General features: G+C 49.8%; 1 protein-coding gene across 1 annotated transcript in view; it reads left to right on the forward strand.

The window, feature by feature from the left end:
• Positions 1 to 21,107, forward strand: part of LOC123369029 (acyl-CoA (8-3)-desaturase-like) — a 95,881-nt gene that overhangs the window by 58,356 nt on the left and 16,418 nt on the right. The window contains exons 6-9 of the mRNA XM_045014401.1: positions 8,434 to 8,631; positions 9,517 to 9,622; positions 12,760 to 12,788; positions 17,286 to 17,343. Coding sequence (XP_044870336.1) covers positions 8,434 to 8,631; positions 9,517 to 9,622; positions 12,760 to 12,788; positions 17,286 to 17,343 — 391 coding nt within the window. The remainder of the gene's footprint in view (positions 1 to 8,433; positions 8,632 to 9,516; positions 9,623 to 12,759; positions 12,789 to 17,285; positions 17,344 to 21,107) is intronic.

Genomic DNA, 21,107 nt, shown 5'->3' on the forward strand with positions numbered 1-21,107 from the left:
TCCAGTTGAAAGGGGATCATGGACCTGTTCCCTTTAACCTCCTGGAAAGCTGTGGCTCTGACTGGGCTCTCTTTTTATTGGAGACCACTGGTCTTGATTTCTGCATTGTGAGTGATGGGTTGGTGGAAGGCAGTAGAATATGGGTATTAAAATACTGACACAAATTTTGAGAAATTGGGAGTCCGTCTAGTTCCCAATGAATCATTGGACAAACTCCTACCTTTTATACCACCTTTGCATTTCCCTAATCTTGATGCTCTGAGGGCTGGTGTAGCCCATGGCTCAAGTAAGTAGAACACTGTATGGCTGCAGTGTAGGATAGTATTGTGACCTCCCTCTCATCCACCTCCAGCCACATGCCTACACTAGGAGCGATAGAGGAGGGCAGTGTAGGGCTTCAGGGCACCTTGGTCAATGATCTTCTCTCAATAAATAAAGTTCACAAGTACATGCTGGTCTTATTAGGACACATGAGCGTGGCCTCTGTAAAGTTGTGTCTCTCTGGAAAACTTTCAGCTTCTCAACAAAATAGTGGATAAATGAGCCAGTTTATATATTTGATCTGCGTTTTCAAAAAACCTTTGACTAAATCCTACATGATTGGGCAGTAAGGAAACTAACTTGTTATGGAGTGAGAGGTAAAGTCTAGTCATGGATTTAGGAACTGGCTAAAAAAAACAGAGAACAAAGACTAGGGATAAGGATCATTTTCAACATGGGAGGAGGTTAACAGCAGGGACCTAGGTGCTCTTCCTTCTTCCCTCCACCGCCGGTTCTCATTATGGCAGCCTGCCCTGCAGAATGGTTGATAATCTGGGTTCCCCCCACCCGTAGATCTCACCATGGCATCCTGTCCTGCATAGTGACTGATGATCTGGGCACCCCCCCGGGTGCTGCTGGTAGAACTGTCCCATGTCATAGACCTTCCTGTCAATCACCAGCAACTGCTCGTGCTGCTGGTGCCCCTGGCCCGTGTGGAGCCCAATGTCCTCCCAGGTGAAGAGCTGCAGGAAGGAGCCCGCACCAGATTCTGGGTTCTTTTCAGCCACCTTACCTTCAGGTTCTGGCAGCAGCACAATCACTACACTTCACATTTAGACCCACTGATCCTCCCCCTGCTGCTGTCGCCTGCCTCATCTGACACTGTGCAGGTTCTGCCTTTTTACACTAGCTGTGTGCATGGGCGCTGACTTACATGGGGCTCTGGGGCTTTAGCCCCATGAATAAATCCCAAGCAGGGGCTCTGCCCCACCAATGTCCGCCGCCGCCGCCGCCAGGGAGAGAGAGCTTAACTGCCTGAACGCAGGCAGCTGCATCTGCCTGTCTCAGTCTCTTCCTTGCCGCTCAGCAGTCAGCAGTGAGTGCAAGCTGCTGCTGACTGTACCATCTCCGAGGGAGGGGGAGGGGGAGGGGGGGGCCCGCCGTGCTGGTGGCAGCCCTCTCCTCTGCCCCACCCTGGAGGCTGGAGGCTTAAACGCAGGCATGTCTCTCTCCCTTGCCTTGCCTGTTGCCTCTGCTGCTGTTGCTTGCTGGAGCACTGGCCGGGGGAGGGGAGGGGGCTGTGCCATGCTTGGCAGCCCTCCCCTCCCCCCCTACCTGCAGGAGATGCAAAGGGCACTTCCGGCCAGGACTCGGAGACTGACCTCACCCACCTGAGCAGGTCCTGGGCTTCCGTGAGTGTTTGACCCTATGATTCCCCCCCAGCCCCCACTCCTGCCCAACGCTGGGGAAGGGGCAGCCCCATGCCATCCCCTCCCACCGTTCGTCCCCCCCCCACTGAAGCTACGGTGAGGGGCTGCAGGCTGCAGCAGGGGTCAGGGAGGCAGGAAGCCATATGTGAAGGCAGTGCCCCTCCCCTCCAGCATCCACCCACCACAGGGCAGATGGGGGAGGGGGATTCATAGACCTACCTGAGCAGCTGGGGCTTAGGTGAATTTTATGACACCCTGCTCCCCTGCCCCATAGCCATCACCGTACAGACCCCACTTCTGCCCCATGCTGGGCAAGGGGCAGCCCCATCCACAGTGAAGTTATGGTGAGGGGCAGCAACATGGAAGGCTACCTGTGATGGCAACCCCCACCCCCTAGTACCCATCACAGGGGAGGTGAGTGGGCTTTCTGGACCTGAGGGGCCCTAGGAAGGAACATATGCAGTGACTGTGGTGCAGAGTGAGTGTGCTGTGGGGGGCAGGGGGGAGAGGAGGGGTCCCTCCCCTGGAGCTTGCTGCTGCCAGTGGTGGTGATGGGGAGTCCTCTCTGGCCCTAGCCCTGGGGCAGCCTGTCTGCACCCCAAGTTCCTCATCCTCAGCCCTGCCTCACCCCAAAGCCTGCACCCCCAGCACCGAGCACACTCCTGCACTGTGAACCCCTCATCCCCAGCCCCACCCCAGAACCCTCACCTGAGGGGAAAAACATGCAACTTAAATTTGGTGGTCAGTTTGGAGTATCATTGTATTTAGCACAATATTTGATTATTTTACACCCTTCAAAGTATGTAACTGGTCGTATACAGGTGTTTTCTCTGAATACTGTCTGTGTGCCTCAGTTTCCCCAATGCATTTCTTAAGGCTCTAGATGGTGGGATAAGGGGGTGTGATTGTTGTAAAGACCTAGAGGGCCAGTGTGATGCTGTCTGCACAGAGAATGGCCAACACCCTGTCTCCAGGCAACTGATGGCCTGGGCCACTCTCCTGCAAGGTGCCAACTGAAGGTGTTTGGAGTATCATTGTATTTAGCACAATATTTGATTATTTTACACCCTTCAAAGTATGTAACTGGTCGTATACAGGTGTTTTCTCTGAATACTGTCTGTGTGCCTCAGTTTCCCCAATGTATTTCTTAAGGCTCTAGATGGTGGGATAAAGGGGTGTGATTGTTGTAAAGCCCTAGAGGGCCAGTGTGATGGTGTCTGCACAGAGAAGGGCTGCAACCCTGCCTCCAGGCAATTGATGGCCTGGGCCACTCTCCTGCAAGGTGCCAACTGAAGGTGTTGGAGAACAAAGAGATCAGGTGGCCTCCTAATGCCTGGAAAAAAGACAAAGGCCAGAGAGGAGGGAGAGTCAGTGCCCTGTGCAGACTTTCGGGAAGCGCATGGTGTAGAAGAGGATGCTGGGATGCTCTAGAACAGGGGTTGGCCGCAAGCTGATTTTTCATGGCATGTGGTGCAGGCTGAGCTGCTCAGCCCAACCTCGTTCTGGGGTTCCCTCTGCTGGCCCTTACTAGCCAGAGTTCCCGGAACCCCACTCACCTTGCTTCCAGTTGGAGTTTCAGCGCAGGCCCCCTGCCCTGCTCAGCCCTACCAGCCACCAACTCCACTCACCGCAGCTGCCAATCTGGGGTTCCAGCCTCTGACCTCCTGCCAGCCAGTTATCAAATTATAACTCAGAAGCCTGTGTGCAACTTAAAGTATCTAAATAGGTGCCACCAGACATTGGAAAACTCAACAAGGAAAAGCAAAGGCAAGGATCACAGTAAACTAATAAGATCTGCATTTTAATTTAATTTTAAATATAGCTTCTGAAACATTTTGAAAGCCTTGTTTACTTTACATACAACAGTAGTTGTTATATATTATAGACTTATAGAGATACCTTCTAAAAACAGTCAAATGTATTGGGGGGATGGTTGGGGTCGTAGTTTAGTGGTTTGATCATTAGCCTGCTAAACGGAGGGTTGTGAGTTCAATCCTTGAGGGGGCCATTGGGGGATTGGTCCTGCCATAAGCAGGGGATTGGACTAAATAACCTCCTGAGATCCCTTCGAACCCTAATAATCTATGATTACTGGCACATGAAACCTTAAATTAAAGCATATGCATGAAAACTCAGCACACCATTGCTGAAAGGTTGGTGACCCCTGCTCTAGAACTACTCCATACAAAGACAGTCAGGACTCTGGGGGAGCCTCCTCTCTCTGAGCATACTGTCTCCAGGGCAAGAAACTTACACCTTCCTGGGTCTGACCTCGGAGCATTCAGCATGCGCTGTCCGCACAGGTGGGGCTCCTAGGTAAGCTAGAGGGTCCTGCACCCCAACTCCACAGTCAGACGTGACTCTCAGTCAGTTGGTAATACAGGAGGCTTATTAGATGACAGGAACACAGTCTAAAACAGAGCTTGTAGGTACAGAAAACAGGACCCTTCAGTCAGATCCACTTCTGGGGCTGGGTTCCCCAGCCCCAAGTTCTGGGTGCCTCTCTCTTTCCCAGCCAGCTCCAAACTGACAGTCCCTCTAGCCCCTCCTCTGGCCTTTGTGTCTCTTCCAGACCAGGAGGCCACCTGATTTCTTTATCCCAACACCTTCAGTTGGCACCTTGCAGGGGAAACTGAGGCACCCACACAGTATTCAGAGAAAACATTAAGAACATTCCCACTTCATCACAACAGGTACAACAAAGTATAATATATTGAAGCAGGCAAGTGCTGCTTCTGACTTTCCACTTTTAATTGACCCTTGTAATCTTGTGGCACCGACGTGTTGTAGCTTCATTTTATCCCAACAACAAATTCTTGATTTGTAGGACCATTAATGATCAACAATGGATAAATTCTTAATAAAGTTACCCAGAGAAAAAGAAGAAAAGGGTAATTCATCAAGTGATGGCCTGAGTTCAACACCCAGCTTTGAAACTGAAGTTATACAAAAGAAAGAAGTGGCAAATCCACAAGATGATAAGAAAAGGAGTTTTCAGCAATCTTGGCTATCAAGATTTAAGTGGTTGGAGTACAATATCAAATTAAACAGAGCTTTTTGCTCAGTCTGCAAAAACTGTTCTGAAAAGAAGATCTTAATATTTTCTACGAAGGCTGAACCAACATTTATTTCATCTGGATTTCAAAATTGGAAACATGCATTGCGTGGTTTTACATCACACGAAAAATCCTCCTGTCACAAGGAAGCAGTAATGAAATATGCTGCTCTGCAATCACAGGTAAATGTTTCTGCACTAGTGTCAGCCAGTTACAGAAAAGAATCGCAGTCAGCTAGGATTGCACTGCACAACATTTTTACCAGTGTTCAGTACCTAGCTCAACAAGGAATAGCACTACGTGGACATAATGACAGTGATTCAAATTTGATGCAGCTCTTGTTGCTACGCAGTACAGATTCTGAGGAACTGAGACAGTGGCTCAATCGCACAAAATACAAGTGGATATCACATGAGGTTATTAATGAAATAATCGAAATGATGGCAATGACGGCGCTAAGAAAAATTGTGCAAAAGATAAAGGCTTCTAAGTTTTATGCCATTGTAATGGATGAGACTACCGATTTGTCAAGAAAAGAACAAGTACGTTTTTCTTTAAGGTTCTTTTCTAGTGAAGACTGGGAGATTTATGAGGAGTTTATTGGGTTTTACCAAACTGACACAATGGATGCTGCTTCTCTTTTCAAAATTGTGGAAGATACACTTCTCAGGTGTGATTTGCCCTTTTCTGATTGCCGGGGGCAGTGTTACGACGGAGCCAGTAATGTGTCTGGCAAATTTACTGGGGTCCAAGCCAGAGTGAAGGAACGAGAGCCGAGAGCAGAATTTGTGCATTGTGCTGCACATTCTCTTAACCTTGCCACGCAGGATGCCCTGCATAATATTCAAGAGTGTCGTTATATGTTTTTTATGGTGAAAGATCTCATCAATGCCTTCAGGGAGTCACCAAAACGTATGGCAGCATTCAGAGAGTTTCAGAGTGAAGGAGAACCTTCTTTACGACCATTGTGCCCAACAAGATGGACACTAAGGATTAGTAGCATTAAATCACTGCTCCAAAACTACAAGGCCATGATGAACTGCCTAGATGAACTTAGTTACTCTTCTGATGAATTTGGCTTAAAATGTAGTGGATTCTCAAAGCAACTTCAATCTTTTTCAACATACTTTATACTAACAGTTCTTGTGAAAGCCATGGGTCTGGTAGAAGAAGCTAATGCACAAATTCAAAGCCCAAATGTGTCATTGACAAGCGTTATGAAGAAAGTTGGCCTATTGCAAGAGGTGTTGAGTGGGATGCGTACTGACTCATCATACAATCGCTTTTGGGAAACAACGGTAGAGAAGGCAAGAAATCTTTATTTAGATGAGCCTACACTCCAAGAAAACGCACACCTCCAAGATGGCTCGACCATGGAAGCCTTCCTCACACCTTCAGTGACCCTAAAGATTATTTTCATAAAAAATATGTTGAGATCATTGATGCTTGCAAAGTTGCAATTGAACAGAGGTTTTCAACAGAAAGCTTTACATTCGCAGTAAAATTGGAGAAGCTTATAACTGAGGCAGCAAATGGCTCAAAACAGGACATTGTCCAAATAAGTGAAGCATTCCATGGTGACATCAACATGGAGAAACTATTTCTTCATTTAGAAATGTTGAGTGATATTTGCAGATTGAGAAATTGCCAGCTCACTTCAGTGAGTGAAGTGAAGCAATTTCTAAAACAAAATGAAGGCTTAAGTGACCTGTTGTCAGAAGTTACAATTCTCCTGAAATTATTCTACACAATTCCGACTACAACCTGCACCGCTGAGCGATCATTCAGTTGCTTGCGCCGACTGAAAAATTATTTGCGAACAACAATGAGCCAAGAACGTCTAAATCACTTGACATTTCTGCACGTTCATAAAAACTTTACCTCTGAATTGGACATTGCAAGTCTCCTGGATGACTTCATTTCAAGAACCAAACAACGACAAAAAGTGTTTGCTGCCTCCTAAAGCACATCACAAAAGAAGGGGCTATATTTGTTGCAATTTTAGAAAGTATTTGTTTTGAGGATTATTGAATAAACAGTGTATGGTCGTTTCCATATTCAAAAGAGTATTAATTACTGATATTCTTAGTTAAATAATTTTTTATTATAGTGATATTATGCAATAAAAAGAAACTTAAACGCTTATGGCTTCCAATCCATTTTTACACTATTTAATAAAATATATATATCATCTTACAGGGCGGGGGGGGGGGGGGAGAGGGAGATTACACCCATTCTGGGCCCCACCAAAAATTATACAAACCTGCCGCCTATGGCTGTGTGTGGAGTAATCAGGCAGCCTGCCAAGCACCCTGCACTTTTGATTGCCAAATCACTACAAGGCTTCATAAATCTTTCTCCCTTTGTTCACTTTCCTCCCACAGAGAGCACATTAACTTCCATAATCCCCCAAGAGCACTATGCTCCAACTGGGATGATCCAGATCCAGATTCTAGCTATCAAGCCCTGGGAACAGAGTATTGTCCCTATCAGAAAATAATCGGACTGAACCCAAGCCTTGAAATATTTTGATCACAAACTTAACCACACCTGCTCCCAGCCTGGCTGCTCATGATTGAAAGAGAACCCTGCCCTTCCTCCCCCATGCCTAAAAAAAAGACCCAGCTAGTGAAGCAGGGAGTGGACATGTCTGTCACCAGAATCTTAGTTGGTTTTGGGGATAGAAAAAGGACACCTTGCATATTTTCTGAGGGCCTAACCACCAACATAGGGACTGGATTACTCATGCAGGTAGGTGAACAAGCATGAAGAGGTCGTGTCTGCTTGGACAATATACTGAGTGAAGTCAGGCTTGGAGACATGCGGAAAGAAGGTTATTGCGTGGAGAGACGCTGGCGCACAAGTGTCAACTATCCACCAATCCCTAGTGAACCCTAAATTCATCAACCCAGAGGCTCCGGTGACAATTCAACCCTTCATGTCAAACACTTTAAACTTGCCTACAGCCAAGTTGCCTGTCCAGTACAAGGGCTGGTCAGGAGTGTGGACTTTTGCAGTCTATGATGATTATCCCATCCCCATGCTGCTGGGGGAAGACTTGGCCAACCATGCTAGCTAAGAGGGTGGGAATGGTCACCCGCAGCCAGGCTAAGCAAGCTTTCACATCTATCCCTGTACCTGAGCTTTCCACCAGGGCCCCGTCTGTGTTACCAGAGACCCAGACAGAGGTGGTGGAGCTGGATCTTCTGCCCACAAATGCTACAACTATAGTGGATCCAGTCCCGGAACTCGCGAAGCAACCAGCACCAGAACCATTACCAGCATTGAGTACAGTGCTTGCAACCCCGTCGACAACTCCAATGCCAGAGGGCACCAGCGAGCCTGAACTGGCAGAAGCAGCAGATAATCCTACCCAAGAGGCTCAGCCAGAGCCTGAAATACCACATAGTGCACCAGCGGAGAGCGGTTCAGACACGCACACACATCCCTCGCTCTGGCTGGTGAGTGAGCTGCATTCATCAACCATAACCTTTTCCCTCAGCTGGAGAGATCCCGTGAAGAAGCACAATCTGTCAAGTGCATCTTATCTCACAATGTCCAGCCACACCCTCCAAGGAAGCAGAGTCCAAAGGCTTTTCTAGAGTAAGCAGAGAAATGCCCCCACCTCTGAGACTTCTGTGCAGCACATCCAGAGCACAGAGTGTGCAATGTTGAGTCTTCCCCAGAAACTGCTGGTAGAGGATTTCCGTGAGCTACGCGCCACCATCGAGAGGATGGAACTTCTGAACCCCAACAGCCTCTTCTTCTTCCTGATTTTCCTGCAAATTCTGCTGCTAGAGGCTACCAGGTGGATCACTCTCTGGTACTTTGGGACTTCCCTACTACCTTTCCTCATCTCTGCGGTGCTGCTGACAACCTCCCTGGTAAAGTCCCCACTCTACAGTACATAGCTGTGGACGAGCCAGTTATTCCGTATGCTAAGCACCGGTTATGTATTCCTATTCCACAGCTGCTCCTCCTGCTAGTAGCTCTCCTAGGGCTTTTGTATATAAACCTGGTACATTCACCCCAGGCTGTTAGATCACTTACCTGAAAATAACAGCAGCTAGTGTGGTGACACCTGTTCGTTCCTCTGTTCATGAAAACAACCTAACTGTTCTCTGCCAGTTTATGAGCTTGAGGGGAGGGTTCACTGGCAGTGGAATGGGGTACTCCAAGTTGTTATGTTTCAATTTTCTGCCATTGCCACAAAGCACACTGCTATCACTAATGTATTTTGCTCCATACGTTCTTCTATAATGAAAGACCCCTTCTCACCTTGGGATCTGATTCTCCTCTGCCCTAAGTAGTCATTTACACCTGCATGCATTGAATGTAAGTCCTGCTATGGGTGTGAGTGAGTGAAGAAATTTGATCTGATAACATTTTATACCCACTTTGCATTAGTATAAATACTACACAAGGTGCAAGGTAACAGAGTCAGGCTTTTGGTATCAAACAGAGACAGAGTATTTCGGTACTTCTGCAAATGCAATGGCCAGATTGAATTTAACTTCAGCCACTGGTCAGTTTGTCTATAAGTTCCTGTGTCCTTTGGCCTAATTACATACCTAACAAGGACTGACTGTGCAAGAACTGGAAATATTTCCCTAATATCAGCAGACAGAAGATATCTCACCTAGATGAGACTGTGGGGTGAGGGGATGCTGACAAGACAATGAGAGCGGAGTCTCTAGAATGAACATGTAGAAAATGGACATTTCACTACCTTCGCTTTTGTTTGCTCAGTGATCCCTTTTCCCTTCCAGTCTCAAGCTGGGTATCTGCAACATGATTTGGGACACCTCTCGGTATTCAGCAAGTTCAAATGGAACCATGTAGTTCAAAAATTTGTGATAGGCCAACTGTTGTTAAGTACCTGATCCTGAACCTAGGAGTGCTAACTGGAGCTTCAGTAGGACTGATTAATATGGGATATCCACCTGACTTCAGAAAAAGTCTCACTGAGGATCTGCTCTATATATACAGCAAGGAGGGGAACATGGTCTAACTCAAAGAGGGGAGAAGAAAGAATGGATGAGATCATTCCTTTTTTGTATCTTCTGGTGGAGGTGAGCATGGAGGACAGTTTGGGTTAAAGAAAGATTCCAAATTTGAGATGTTGTACATGGATAGAAACAAAGTGTCTATTCTGTAAGGCTTCAGAGAAGCTGTGCTACCTGCATCTCAGGCATTCTGGGAAAGGGCTGGTGGGTACATGGCCATGTGCTTTAAAATCTCATTTGTTCCTGTGGGGCATGCAGATATACATGAAGAAAGAACAGAAACAGAGAGAAAAAGAAGGCAGAAGAGAGGAAAGGAGAAACCCCTGGAAAGTTAGTGATGTCAGAGAAAAACAGAGTTCTCACTCTCTGGTTGGGTGCAGCAAAGTCAGATACTTTATTATCTCTAGCAACTGTGTTGAGGGAGAGAGCTAAACGGATCTCTCCCTGACAAACAATTACAGCAAGCATTTATACCTTTTGTTACAAACAATAATGTGCAACAGCTGCATTTTGTTTATAGATAGGTCATCCTGATATCTTATTTTTCTCACCAATTTAGACTATAGTTTACATTCCATACTTATCTGACTCAAGGTTGCAACAACTTCTCATGCAGTTCTTTCCCATTTGCCTCACACAATTCTCGCTTCTACAAATCTCACATTATTAGGGTTACAGCTTAGCCTGACAATTGCTCACAGAGGGGACTGTTTGCATTGAAATCCCCATCAAATCCCTGTCAGTTCTTTCTCTACTTCCACATCGATATTTATACAAATAGTTTAGGTTGCCTTCGTGTTTCCATTCTAACACTCCATTTAAATTGCTTATCACAGCTTCTCAAAAGTTCATCTTCCAAACTGTATTATTCAGAGATGGTCTCTGCCCAAAGGTGAATATTTTGGGAAAGTTAGAGCAAAAACAGCTGAGACATTATTTTTAAAATAGAGTGTAACATGGAGGCTGCATTAGGCATATCCTGCAGCAGCTTTTCATGTCCAAATAACGAACAACAGCAGGAATCTGAATGGTTGTAAAGTCCTTTCTTTTATGGCAACTCCCATAACAAGAGGTTTCTCCCTGCTAGGGGCACGCACCTGTGCATTTTCTATCCCATCTCCTACTTCTCCCAATCTGAGATTGCTCCTGTGTTTAATTAGTTCTGGACAAGTCCATTGCCTGCCCATTCTGCATGGGCTGGTGCCTCTGGCAGGGAGGCTAAGGGATGAAAGGAGAATATTGAGGAATGAACAAGAGACAAACCCTACACACCTATCCCAGGCAGGTGCATGTTGTATTCTAGTTACCACTGACAGACACCTAAGGTTCTTCTTCGAGTGATTGCTCTTATGCATTCCAGTTAGGTGTGCGCGCCGTGCGTGCACGGCTCTTCGGAAGATTTTTACCCTAGCAACTCCGGCGGGCCGGCTGGGCGCCCCCTGGAGTGGCGCCGCTATAGCGCAGGATATATACCCCAGCCGGCCCGTCCGCTCCTCAGTTCCTTCTTTCCGCCCGTGACGGCCGTTGGAACAGTGGAGCACAGCTTAGCTGACCTCCACTTCCCTAGCTACTCGTAGTTTTCTCTCGTTCTGTTTATAGTTGTAGTTAACTCTGTTTGTTTGTAGAATAGTATAGTGTATTTATTTTACAGGGGTTCGGGGTTTATCCCCTTCCCCTCACCCGGTGCCGGGTCCGATGCCCGGTCCACAGCGTGTTCTAATGCTCGGCCGGCCACAAGCCGCTGCCGACAAGAGATCTTCTCCTAAGTGCCTCGAGGGATCTTACCTCCCAGATAAGTGCCGCATTTGTGAGGCCCTTAATCAGTGTTCAAAGGGGAGCGGGGCTTTCATTTTAAACAGCTCCTGAGGGAGGCAGCTCTTGCTCCTCCGCTCTCGGCGCCGAGCGCTAGTTAGTTTTCACGGCGCGCTCCCTCGGCACCGGATCGCCGGTACCACCAAGGCCTTCTGGCACCACCGTCGCTACTGACGTACCCTCAGCATGGACCCCTCTCCTGGAGGATGAAGAGTTACTCCGGCCAGGCAAGAGCCGTCGAGTCCGGTGCTGGAAAGCTCCCCGGTACGCACCGTGGTCGAGCTCGCCCGGAAGCTGCGTCCGAGCCGCCTGCTCCGCAGCCGAGCGCTATGCTCAGTCGGATCACCCGGCACCGATGTCTGCCGCGGCACCGACAATATCCGCACCTTTCACTCCGGCCAGGCAAGAGCCATCGAGTCCGGTGCTGGAAAGCTCCCCGGTACGGACCGTGGTCGAGCTCGTTCTGAAGCTGCGTCCGAGCCGCCTGCTCCGCAGCCGAGCGCTATGCTCCGTCGGATCGCCCGGCCCGGTGTCGGCCGCGGCACCGACACTATCCGCACCTTTCACTCCGGCCAAGCAAGAGCCGTCGAGTCCGGTGCTGGAAAGCTCCCCGGTACGGACCGTGGTCGAGCTCGCTCTGAAGCTGCGTCTGAGCCGCCTGCTCCGCAGCCGAGCGCTATGATCCGTCGGATCGCCCGGCACCGATGTCGGCCGCGGCACCAACAATATCCGCACCGTTAACTCCGGACAGGCAAGAGCCGTCGAGTCAGGTACTAGAAAGCTCCCCGGTACGCACCGTGGTCGAGCTCCCCCGGAAGCTGCGTCCGAGCCGCCTGCTCCGCAGCCGAGCGCGATGCTCAGTCGGATCGCCCGGCACCGATGTCTGCCGCGACACCGACAGTATCCACACCGTTAGCTCCGGCCAGGCAAGAGCCGTCGAGTCCGGTGCTGGTAAGCTCCCTGGTACGGACCGTGGTCGAGCTCGCTAGGATGCTGCGTCCGAGCCGCCTGCTCCGCAGCCGAGCGCTATGTTCAGTGGGACCGCCCGGCACCGATGTCTGCCGCGGCACCGTCAATGTCCGCACCGATAACTCCAACCAGGCAGGAGCCATCGAGTCTGGTGCCGGAAAGCTCCCCGGTACGGACCGTGCTCGAGCTCGCCCTGAAGCTGCGTCCGAGCCGCCTGCTCCGCAGCCGAGCGCTATGCTCTGTCGGATCGCCCGGTACCGATCTCTACCGCGGCACTGACAATGCCCGCATCATTAACTCTGGCCAGGCAAAAGCCGTTGAGTCCGGTGCTGGAACGCTCCCCGGTACGGGCCGTGGTCGAGCTCGCTATGAAGCTGCATCCGTGGTGCCAGTTAGGGTCGAGCTCACTATTCCCTCCTCGCCGGAGACAGTGTCCACGGCAAGGGGGCTGATTGCAACGACAGCATCTGCGCTGCCTCAACCCCCGGCACCGCCGGTGGGGTTACATAGTTGATGGGCAAGCCTGCCTTGATCAAACCACCCTACCTCGGCACCGCGGAGCGGCACCGTTCAGGGTCGCGGTCCCGCAGATGTTCTCGGTCCCGTCACCGATCTAGGTCTCGGCACCGTTCTCCATGTTGGTACCAATAGTGCTCGCGGCACCGGTCAGCATTCTGATCCCTGGTCCGGGACACTCAGCACCGATCAAGCCCCAGGCACCGGGACGCTCGTAGCCACTCCTGATAATCGAGCCTCGCACCCTCGGTCGACCGCCCGGCACAGCTTCGGTGGCGGGTCCCATTCTCGGTACCGGTCTGTCTACCGGTACCGATCCCCGGTGCCGCATCGAGCGACGTCAGTTACAGACGGAGACTCTACCAAGAGCTTTCAGCTCCTCCAGGGCCATCCAGCCACGCATCAGTGTCGTCCCGTGCGGACACTTCATATGCGTAGCACTCTGTTTTCCGATGTGCCCTCCAGAGTCTTCCAGGAGACCTATCAGTGGTCATTCTGGACGCCTTGCGTGTACTTCCGCGCCAGAGGCGTACCGGTGATCCCATCTCGCTCCGTGCCCTCGGAGCTCCGGGTGCCAGAGGTGACAATTAGTCGTCCCCGTCCGACCGGTACAGAGCAACCCCCGGTTCGGCACCGAGCTCCCAGATCCCACAGGATCAGGAGGTCGTCCAGGAGCTCGAGCCCACACAGGACCCACTTGTCCCTGGCCTTTCTTCTTCCTCCTCCCCAGATGAGGCGGGGGCAGGAACATACCCCTCCGGCCCTCCTATAATCGAAATGTGAACAGCCCCTAAATCCAAAGAGGCTGGGCGTGTGGTCTTACTGGGCCGTAAGATGTACCCGGAGGGGGCCCTGCAACTTCGTGTAGCGAACCAGCAAGCCCTGCTTATCCGCTACTGTGGGTAGCAGTGGGCAAATTTACAGAGTCGCTGCTTCGGAACTCCCGTCAAGAGTTCGATGCCCTCCTGCAGCAAAGGACGGAGCTGGAGAGAGCTTCCCTCCAGGCCTCGTTGGGCGCAGCTGACTCAGCTGCCATGACCTTGGCCTTGGGTGTTGCCACGCGGCGCGTTTCATGGCTCCAGTTGTCGAGCCTTCCCTCGCAGCTGCGGCACGCGATACAGGTCTTGCCCTTCAATGGCACAGGCCTGTTCTCTGAAAACACTGGCCCTAGGCTGCAGACCCTATAGGGCAGCAGGGTCACTTTGCTCTCTCTCTCTCTCGGCATGCACACGCCGGTGATTCAGCGCCGACGTTTCCGTCCCCAACCTCCGCTCTTGCCCTGCGCCTTGACAAAGTCAGGACTTGGCCAGCGGGCGTGGCTTACACGGTCGTGGCCATCAATCCGCACCCCAAAGGAGCCGAAATTAGGGTCCTTCTGACCACCAATGGGGCAAAAGCCTACCCATCCTCACCCCTCCTAAGGACCCCTCTCACGAGCGATTCCTCTGGCAAGAGGTGCGGACGCTCCTCTTCATCGGAGCTATACAGGAGGTACCTAAGGGCGAAACCTAATCCCCTAGGCGAAGGGAGGTCTCAGACCTACCCTAGACCTGCGGGAACTCAACAAGTCACGATGCAGAGTTCCGCATGGTACCCAGGGCGACCGTCATCCCATCCTGGGATCCCGGAGACTGGTACGCCTCCCTCGATATGAAGGGCGCGTGTTTTCACGTCGCCATTTCTCTTCCACACAGAAGGTACCCTCGGTTTGGGGCCTACCATCGTTATTCCCAGTATACGGCCCTCCCGGTTGGCCTCTATACAGCCCAGGGGTATTCAAAGTGCATGGCTGTAGTCGCCGCCTTTCTTCGCCACCGTCGCATACACGTTCCCCGTATCTAGGCGTGTGGCTCCTTCGTAGAACCACCGGGCCCAAAGTACCAGTCATGTGGGCATCGACACGAACCTATTCCTGTGTCCAGGCCTGATGATCAATAGTAAAATCCACTCTGATTCCCCTACAGGGAAGGGAATTCATTGGGGCTGTCCTGGACTCCAGACTCGCACTTGCCTAGGTTTCCTGAGTCACATGGCTGTCTACACGTTTGCAACCAAACATGCCAGGCTTCGCCTCTGTTCACTTCAATCATGGCTCACCTGGGTGTGCCACCCGGGCAGAGATGGCATACTCGTGGTCGGCTCGTTCCCCCCGAGCAGCCTAGGCTCCCTCGACCGGGAGTCAGCGTCCTCCCTGGTGTATCCAGCAATGCTGTTCCATTCACCCCTCGGGGTCCCTCACGACAGACACCCCATCTCTCGGCTGGGTGCTCACCTGGGTCAGTTTCACACTCACGGCCTTCGGTCGGCTCAAGAGCGGGCCTTACACGTCAATGTCCGAGAGCTGAGAGCAGTCTGCCTTGCATACCAGGCATTTCAGCTGGCGGATCATCTTAGCAGATCCTTCCTGTCTCACAAGTGGTAGTTTCCTCCTGTCTTTATCTATTCCGTTTTCCAGAAGTGGGTCTTTCCCCGCATAGCCCTCCTCGCTCTCCCGAGAACGGAAAGAGAGAGAGAAATTCTCCTCGTTCCAAGGCCTCTCCCCAGGCTCGGTCTTGGAGGATTTTCCTGAGGCCGCGGATCAGCCATCTATCGTACGCTTTCCACTGTCCCCGCCGGTTCACAAGGTCCTACTCAAACTCCGCAGGGACAGAGTGCCCCTGATCGGGATCGCTCCAGTGTAACCTGGGCAGCCCTGGCACACCATGTTGCTACACCTGTCGGTAGCAACTCTCTTGGCACAGACCCCATGACGTGGAATCACGGCAACCTTTACCACCCGCTCTTGTAATCCCTGCACCTCACAGCAGGACTCCTGTGTGGCTAAACCGATCCGAGTTACGTTGTTCGACCTCGGTTCTACGGGATTCTCCGGGGTGGTATAAAACCGTCCATTCGGTTGAAGTATCTGGCCGAGTGGAAGCGTTTCCCATGCTGCTCCGAAACGCGCAAGGTTTCTCCCGCTGAGCTCCCGCTCCATTCCATCTGGTTCCTCAGGGCTTGGAGCGTTTATACACTCCCCCAGTGGGGCCCCGCCATAAACCTGGCTCTTCAATCTGGTTCTAACCAGTTTTATGACTGCCCTATTCGAGCCACTGTCAACAGGCTCGTTGATATAACTGTCCTGCAAGTCAGTTTCCGGTAGCCTTTCCTGCGGCCACACGAGTCTCCTAGCTTCAGACTCTCACAATAGGCCCAAGGTATATTGTGTTCCTCAAGGACAAGGGCAGTTATTACCACGTCCGACCTGCCTCCCTAAGGAGGTGTCAGCCTTTTATATCTACCAGGATATCTTCCTTCCGGTCTTCTTTACGAAGCCACTCTCTTTGCAAGGAGAGCAACGGTTGCCCTCCTTCGACATCTGTAGGGCGTCCGCAATCTATATCTTGCGGACAGAGCCCTCTCGTAATGCCCCCACAACCTTCATCGTACCGGCATACCGGATGAAGGGCATACCTGTCTCCTCCTAGAGGATTTCATCTTCAATGACGTTGTGCATCTGCACCTCTTCTGTTTTGGCCCATGTTCCATAGAGCCACCTTGCTGCACATTCCGCCAGGGCTCACGCTTCTCAGCTGCCTTCCTGGCTCGCATTCCCTTTCGGGGGATGTGTTGTACACCTATCTGGTCCTCGGTCCACACCTTTGCCTCATTGGTCCGGGAGTCCAGAGCTGTTGCAGCCTCTGGCTTAGCGGTTGCGTTCTGCAACATCTAACTCCGACCCCACCGCCTACGTAAGGCTTGGGAATCACCTAACTGGAATGCATAGGAGCAATCACTCGAAGAAGAAAAGACGGTTACTCACCGTTGTAACTGTTGTTTTTCGAGATGTGTTGCTCCTATCCATTCCAGACCCGCCCTCCTTCCCCACTGTCGGAGTAGCCGGCAAGAAGGAACTGAGGAGCGGACGGGCCGGCTGGAGTATATATCCTGCGCTATAGCGGCGCCACTCCAGGGGGTGCCCAGCCGGCCCGCCGGAGTTGCTAGGGTAAAAATCTTCCGAAGAGCCGTGCACACCTAACTGGAATGGATAGGAGCAACACATCTCGAAGAACAACAGTTACAACGGTGAGTAACCGTCTTTTACAGTATTTTGGTTGCAATTGTGCATCTTGTTGTTACCTGTAAAGTCATTTAACTTGGGAAGTGGCTCAATGGGTAACTCTCAGGGTGGGTTAGGGTTGGAAAGCGTGTGCCTGGGTGTCTTGAGCCTGCCATGGTCCTCTCTCCCTTCACAGCTCGGGATGAAGAAGAAGTTCATGCCTTACAACCACCAGCACAAGTACTTCTTTGTCAGTGAGTATCACTACTTCCCCAAAGGGCACTCACCCAGCAATTGCCACAGACGCCTGAATTATTCTTCCCAGTGGGAAAGGGGCAGAGACAGGACTCCCCTTCCTTTGTACAGTCTGACAGGTCACAGTGTGTGAGCTACAGAGTGTGGGGCACAGGATCCTCCTCTCTCATCACCTCTTGTCCTCCTTGTTGTCATCTCTCTGGCATATGATCTCTTCTGGTCCTGACAAGCAGCGCCATTTCTCTCCTCCCCTACTTTGTTCTATGACTCAGACTCCCTTGTCAGTCTTAAACTAGTAATAGAAGGGGAGAGTGCTACGGGTAAACACAGTAAATTTACACAAAGATCTCAGGTTCAAGGTATCATGAGCATAAAGGATCAACGTGTCAAGATATGCAATATGTAAATTATTCTTTAATTATCCATCAGCAATGTTAGAAGTCTGGAAAATAAACAGGAGGAATTAGCAATGCTAATTTATAAAAATATATTTGACATAAGTTATACTGAAACATGTGGGAGGATTCATAATATTGTAATGTTATAACCGCTGGGTGCACACAATTTCTAAACACAGAAAGGGTGAAAGGGAAGTGCGGGTGGCACTCTATATTACAGATATCATGACCTGCTTTAGACTAATTGACAGTTCAGAAGCATAGAAGCTGGAATACTCATGGATCAATGTTCAAAATGACAAATCACAATACAGGACACAGGTGACAGTCTGTTTAAGTGCACCCAGTCAGAGTAAAGAACAGGATGAACAGCTCAAACCCCTATCTGTAATGTATAGAAAGTAAAACTATTTCATCATGGGGGATTTCAATTTGGGAGGACAGATGCTGCCACTAGTAAAACGTACTTGGAGTTTCTAAAAATTGTAGATGATAATTTTCTAACACCAGACCTGGGGTAATTTTTATTAAACCTCATTCGAACAGAACAAGATGAATTGATTACTAAACTAACGAAAGAGAATGGTTCCTTAACCTTCAGTAACTGTGGTTCTTCAAGATATGGTAGTCTGTGCAGATCCCACTCACTCACTTTCCTAGCCACAGTGATGGCCACCAAAAAGACTGTTTTTTAGGGTGAGATGGTAGATGGATCACTCTGAGGGGGGCTCATAGTGGGGCTCCATATGATGGGGCTTCAGAAGGATGATGTTGATGTCGCATGCTGGCATGGAATCTCTTCCTCTGTGTAAGTATACATTAGGCCCTTGAGAAGCTTCAACACCATCAAATGAGAGAAGAAAGAGCAGCTGCAATAGTGGAAAACACACTGATATTACAGTTACGTGGATCTTGATTGAGCTAAAGGAAAGTCCACAGCATTTTAACTGCAGCAAACTGTTGAGAATCTTTCTTGTCAGGGCCTGCACTGGGTCTAGACCATGTTTGGTAGCGCATGTGAAGAATTTTTTTCATTTGGAGGAGTGGTCAATCAGATGATCTAAAGAGTAGTCGACTGATCTTTGTTGTGTCAGTTCGCTAGACTGCCATCCACAACCAGTGCGTTGTATTGTACTTCCTAACTTCCCTCGCAGCCAACATCCACCATCACTCATCCTCGTCGGGCTCCAGCTATCCAACATTCGAAGTTCAATCAAGCATTGATGGAATTTTCGTAAGACAAATTGGGAAAAGTTCTACAATGCACTGGAATGTAGTGTGGTTACCATTCCGTCACATTGTATGCCAGACGATGAAACCTACCACCAATTCCAAGGAGCCACCTTGGTCAAAAGGCATCACAGTGGCTCACTAATTTCTATATATGGGTCATTAATGAGAAGAAGCTACCACACACTTGGCGTCAAGCAAAGATTATTGCCATGCTTAAGCCAGGTAAGGGCACAAACATCATGGCAAATTACTGCTCAATATCCTTGCTGTCAGTGTTTTTCAAGATATTTGAGCGTTTGATCATACAACAAATCACTCCGAAACTGGATGATGTCTTTCAGTTGAGCAGGCCGGGTTCAAGAAAGGATGTAGCAGCTGTGACCTAGTCTTGGCCTTGACCACCTTTATCAAAAACAGTTTTCAACAAGATCTAAAGACAGGAGCCGTCTTTCTGGATTTGACCGTCACTTATGACACGGTTTGGCCCAGAGGCCTTCTGTGTAAACTCTTTCAAGTTGCTCTGCATTGGGTGGTCGAAGTAGTAGAGCTCTTCCTCCAAAATAGGTGGTTCAGAGTATACATGGGCGACTGCTGCAGTTCCTGGAAGTGTCAGATTAACAGTCTTCCTTGAGGTTCAGTTCTTTCACCAATACTGTTCAATGTGCACATCAGCAACTTACCAGCAACACTCTCATGCATGTTTATCTATGCCGTTGTCTGCTGTAGCTATCAATCTCAGTCCTTCTTAGTAACTGACACGGACCTGAATGATGATATGAAGCTCATGGCAGATGATTGTAGTTGATGGCGCCAGCAGCTGGGCTTTTCCAAGATGGTTTCTAGAGAATTCCATCTGCATAATGCAAGCTCAAGCCACGAATTAAATATTTTCTTAAATGGCCAATGCCTGCAGCATGACCCAAACCTGGTTTACCTCAGCATGACCTTGTATAGGTCATTGCTATACCTCAACCACTTGGAGAAGACAACAGCCAAAGTAAACACTCGGAACAAGGTGCTCAGAAAACTGGTCAGCTGAACCTGGCGTGCAAGTGACCGGATGCTTATAACATCAGCCCTTGCACTCGGCTATTCAATAGCAGAGTACTTTGCTCCTGTCTGGTGTGATCCATCTCACACAAGGCTGAAGATAGAGGATAGGGGTGACACAGCTACTCAGTCTGGATTGTACCCTGGTATGTCACCCACCCCCCATCAGCCTTATTCTCTAGGCTAAACACAATACAGTGCTGCAACATAGATCTCTGGTGAACTCAGCATCACCCTTGAATCCTTGAGGGACTGGAGTACTTCACTCATCTTGTTGCTGAAGAGCCACATCTCCTCAAAGGGCAAATTCTCTAGTTATCTGCTCCTCCTATAGAATACTGGATTCCAGCAACCAACAGGCACAGTACTGTAACACCAAGGGCCATGGATCTGCTGGCTGCATCCAATACCTGCAGTACTGTCTCTGCAACCATCTGGCCTTGTCTGATGGCGTTCCTCAGCTCTTCTCTACATTCCTGTGGGAGTTTGGATGGGAACTATAATGCCCTTTTATGTCAAAAAACTGCAGTCATTAAAAAGGCCTTGAAGTTTGTGATCCAAAGTTGGCGGAAGGAAGATGAATATGGCTTATGACGGAAAAGGTCCAGTTTCTTGGGGTCCTCATATTTTAGCATCCCCTTGATGGACCTGGTCTTTTCTTGCACCACAGACACAACCAGAAACCCTGGGACTGGATAAGTGTAAAAGCGTTTGAATCCTTCAGTCACCATCTGATCAGTATTTTTCTTCTGGCTTCAGTGTTGGGGGAAGTAAGGCTGGAGTGCCCCCAAATGCTTCTGCTAGTTCCAGTAACCCTAGTTCATCAGGAGAGCAATTCATTATGGCCAAGGAGCCAAGGATGTCAAACAGTTTGTCTGTTGTCTTGGATCACCAAAGCCTTGGTGTTTAAAGTTTAGGCTATTCTTGTAACCAAGTCCTGGAAGGCCTTGACAGCAGGTGTTGGGGCTGATGTGAATGCTGTTTCAGGTGAAGATGAAGATTCTTTTTGTGTCTCCAGAATCTTCTCTGCCTGGTTATGGGGTTCCCCTCAGTTTTGGGCGTAGAGGCCCTAACCACAGAAG

The sequence above is a fragment of the Mauremys mutica genome, chromosome 4 (assembly GCF_020497125.1).
Source record: "Mauremys mutica isolate MM-2020 ecotype Southern chromosome 4, ASM2049712v1, whole genome shotgun sequence".
In the NCBI taxonomy this organism is placed as follows: Eukaryota; Metazoa; Chordata; order Testudines; family Geoemydidae; genus Mauremys; species Mauremys mutica.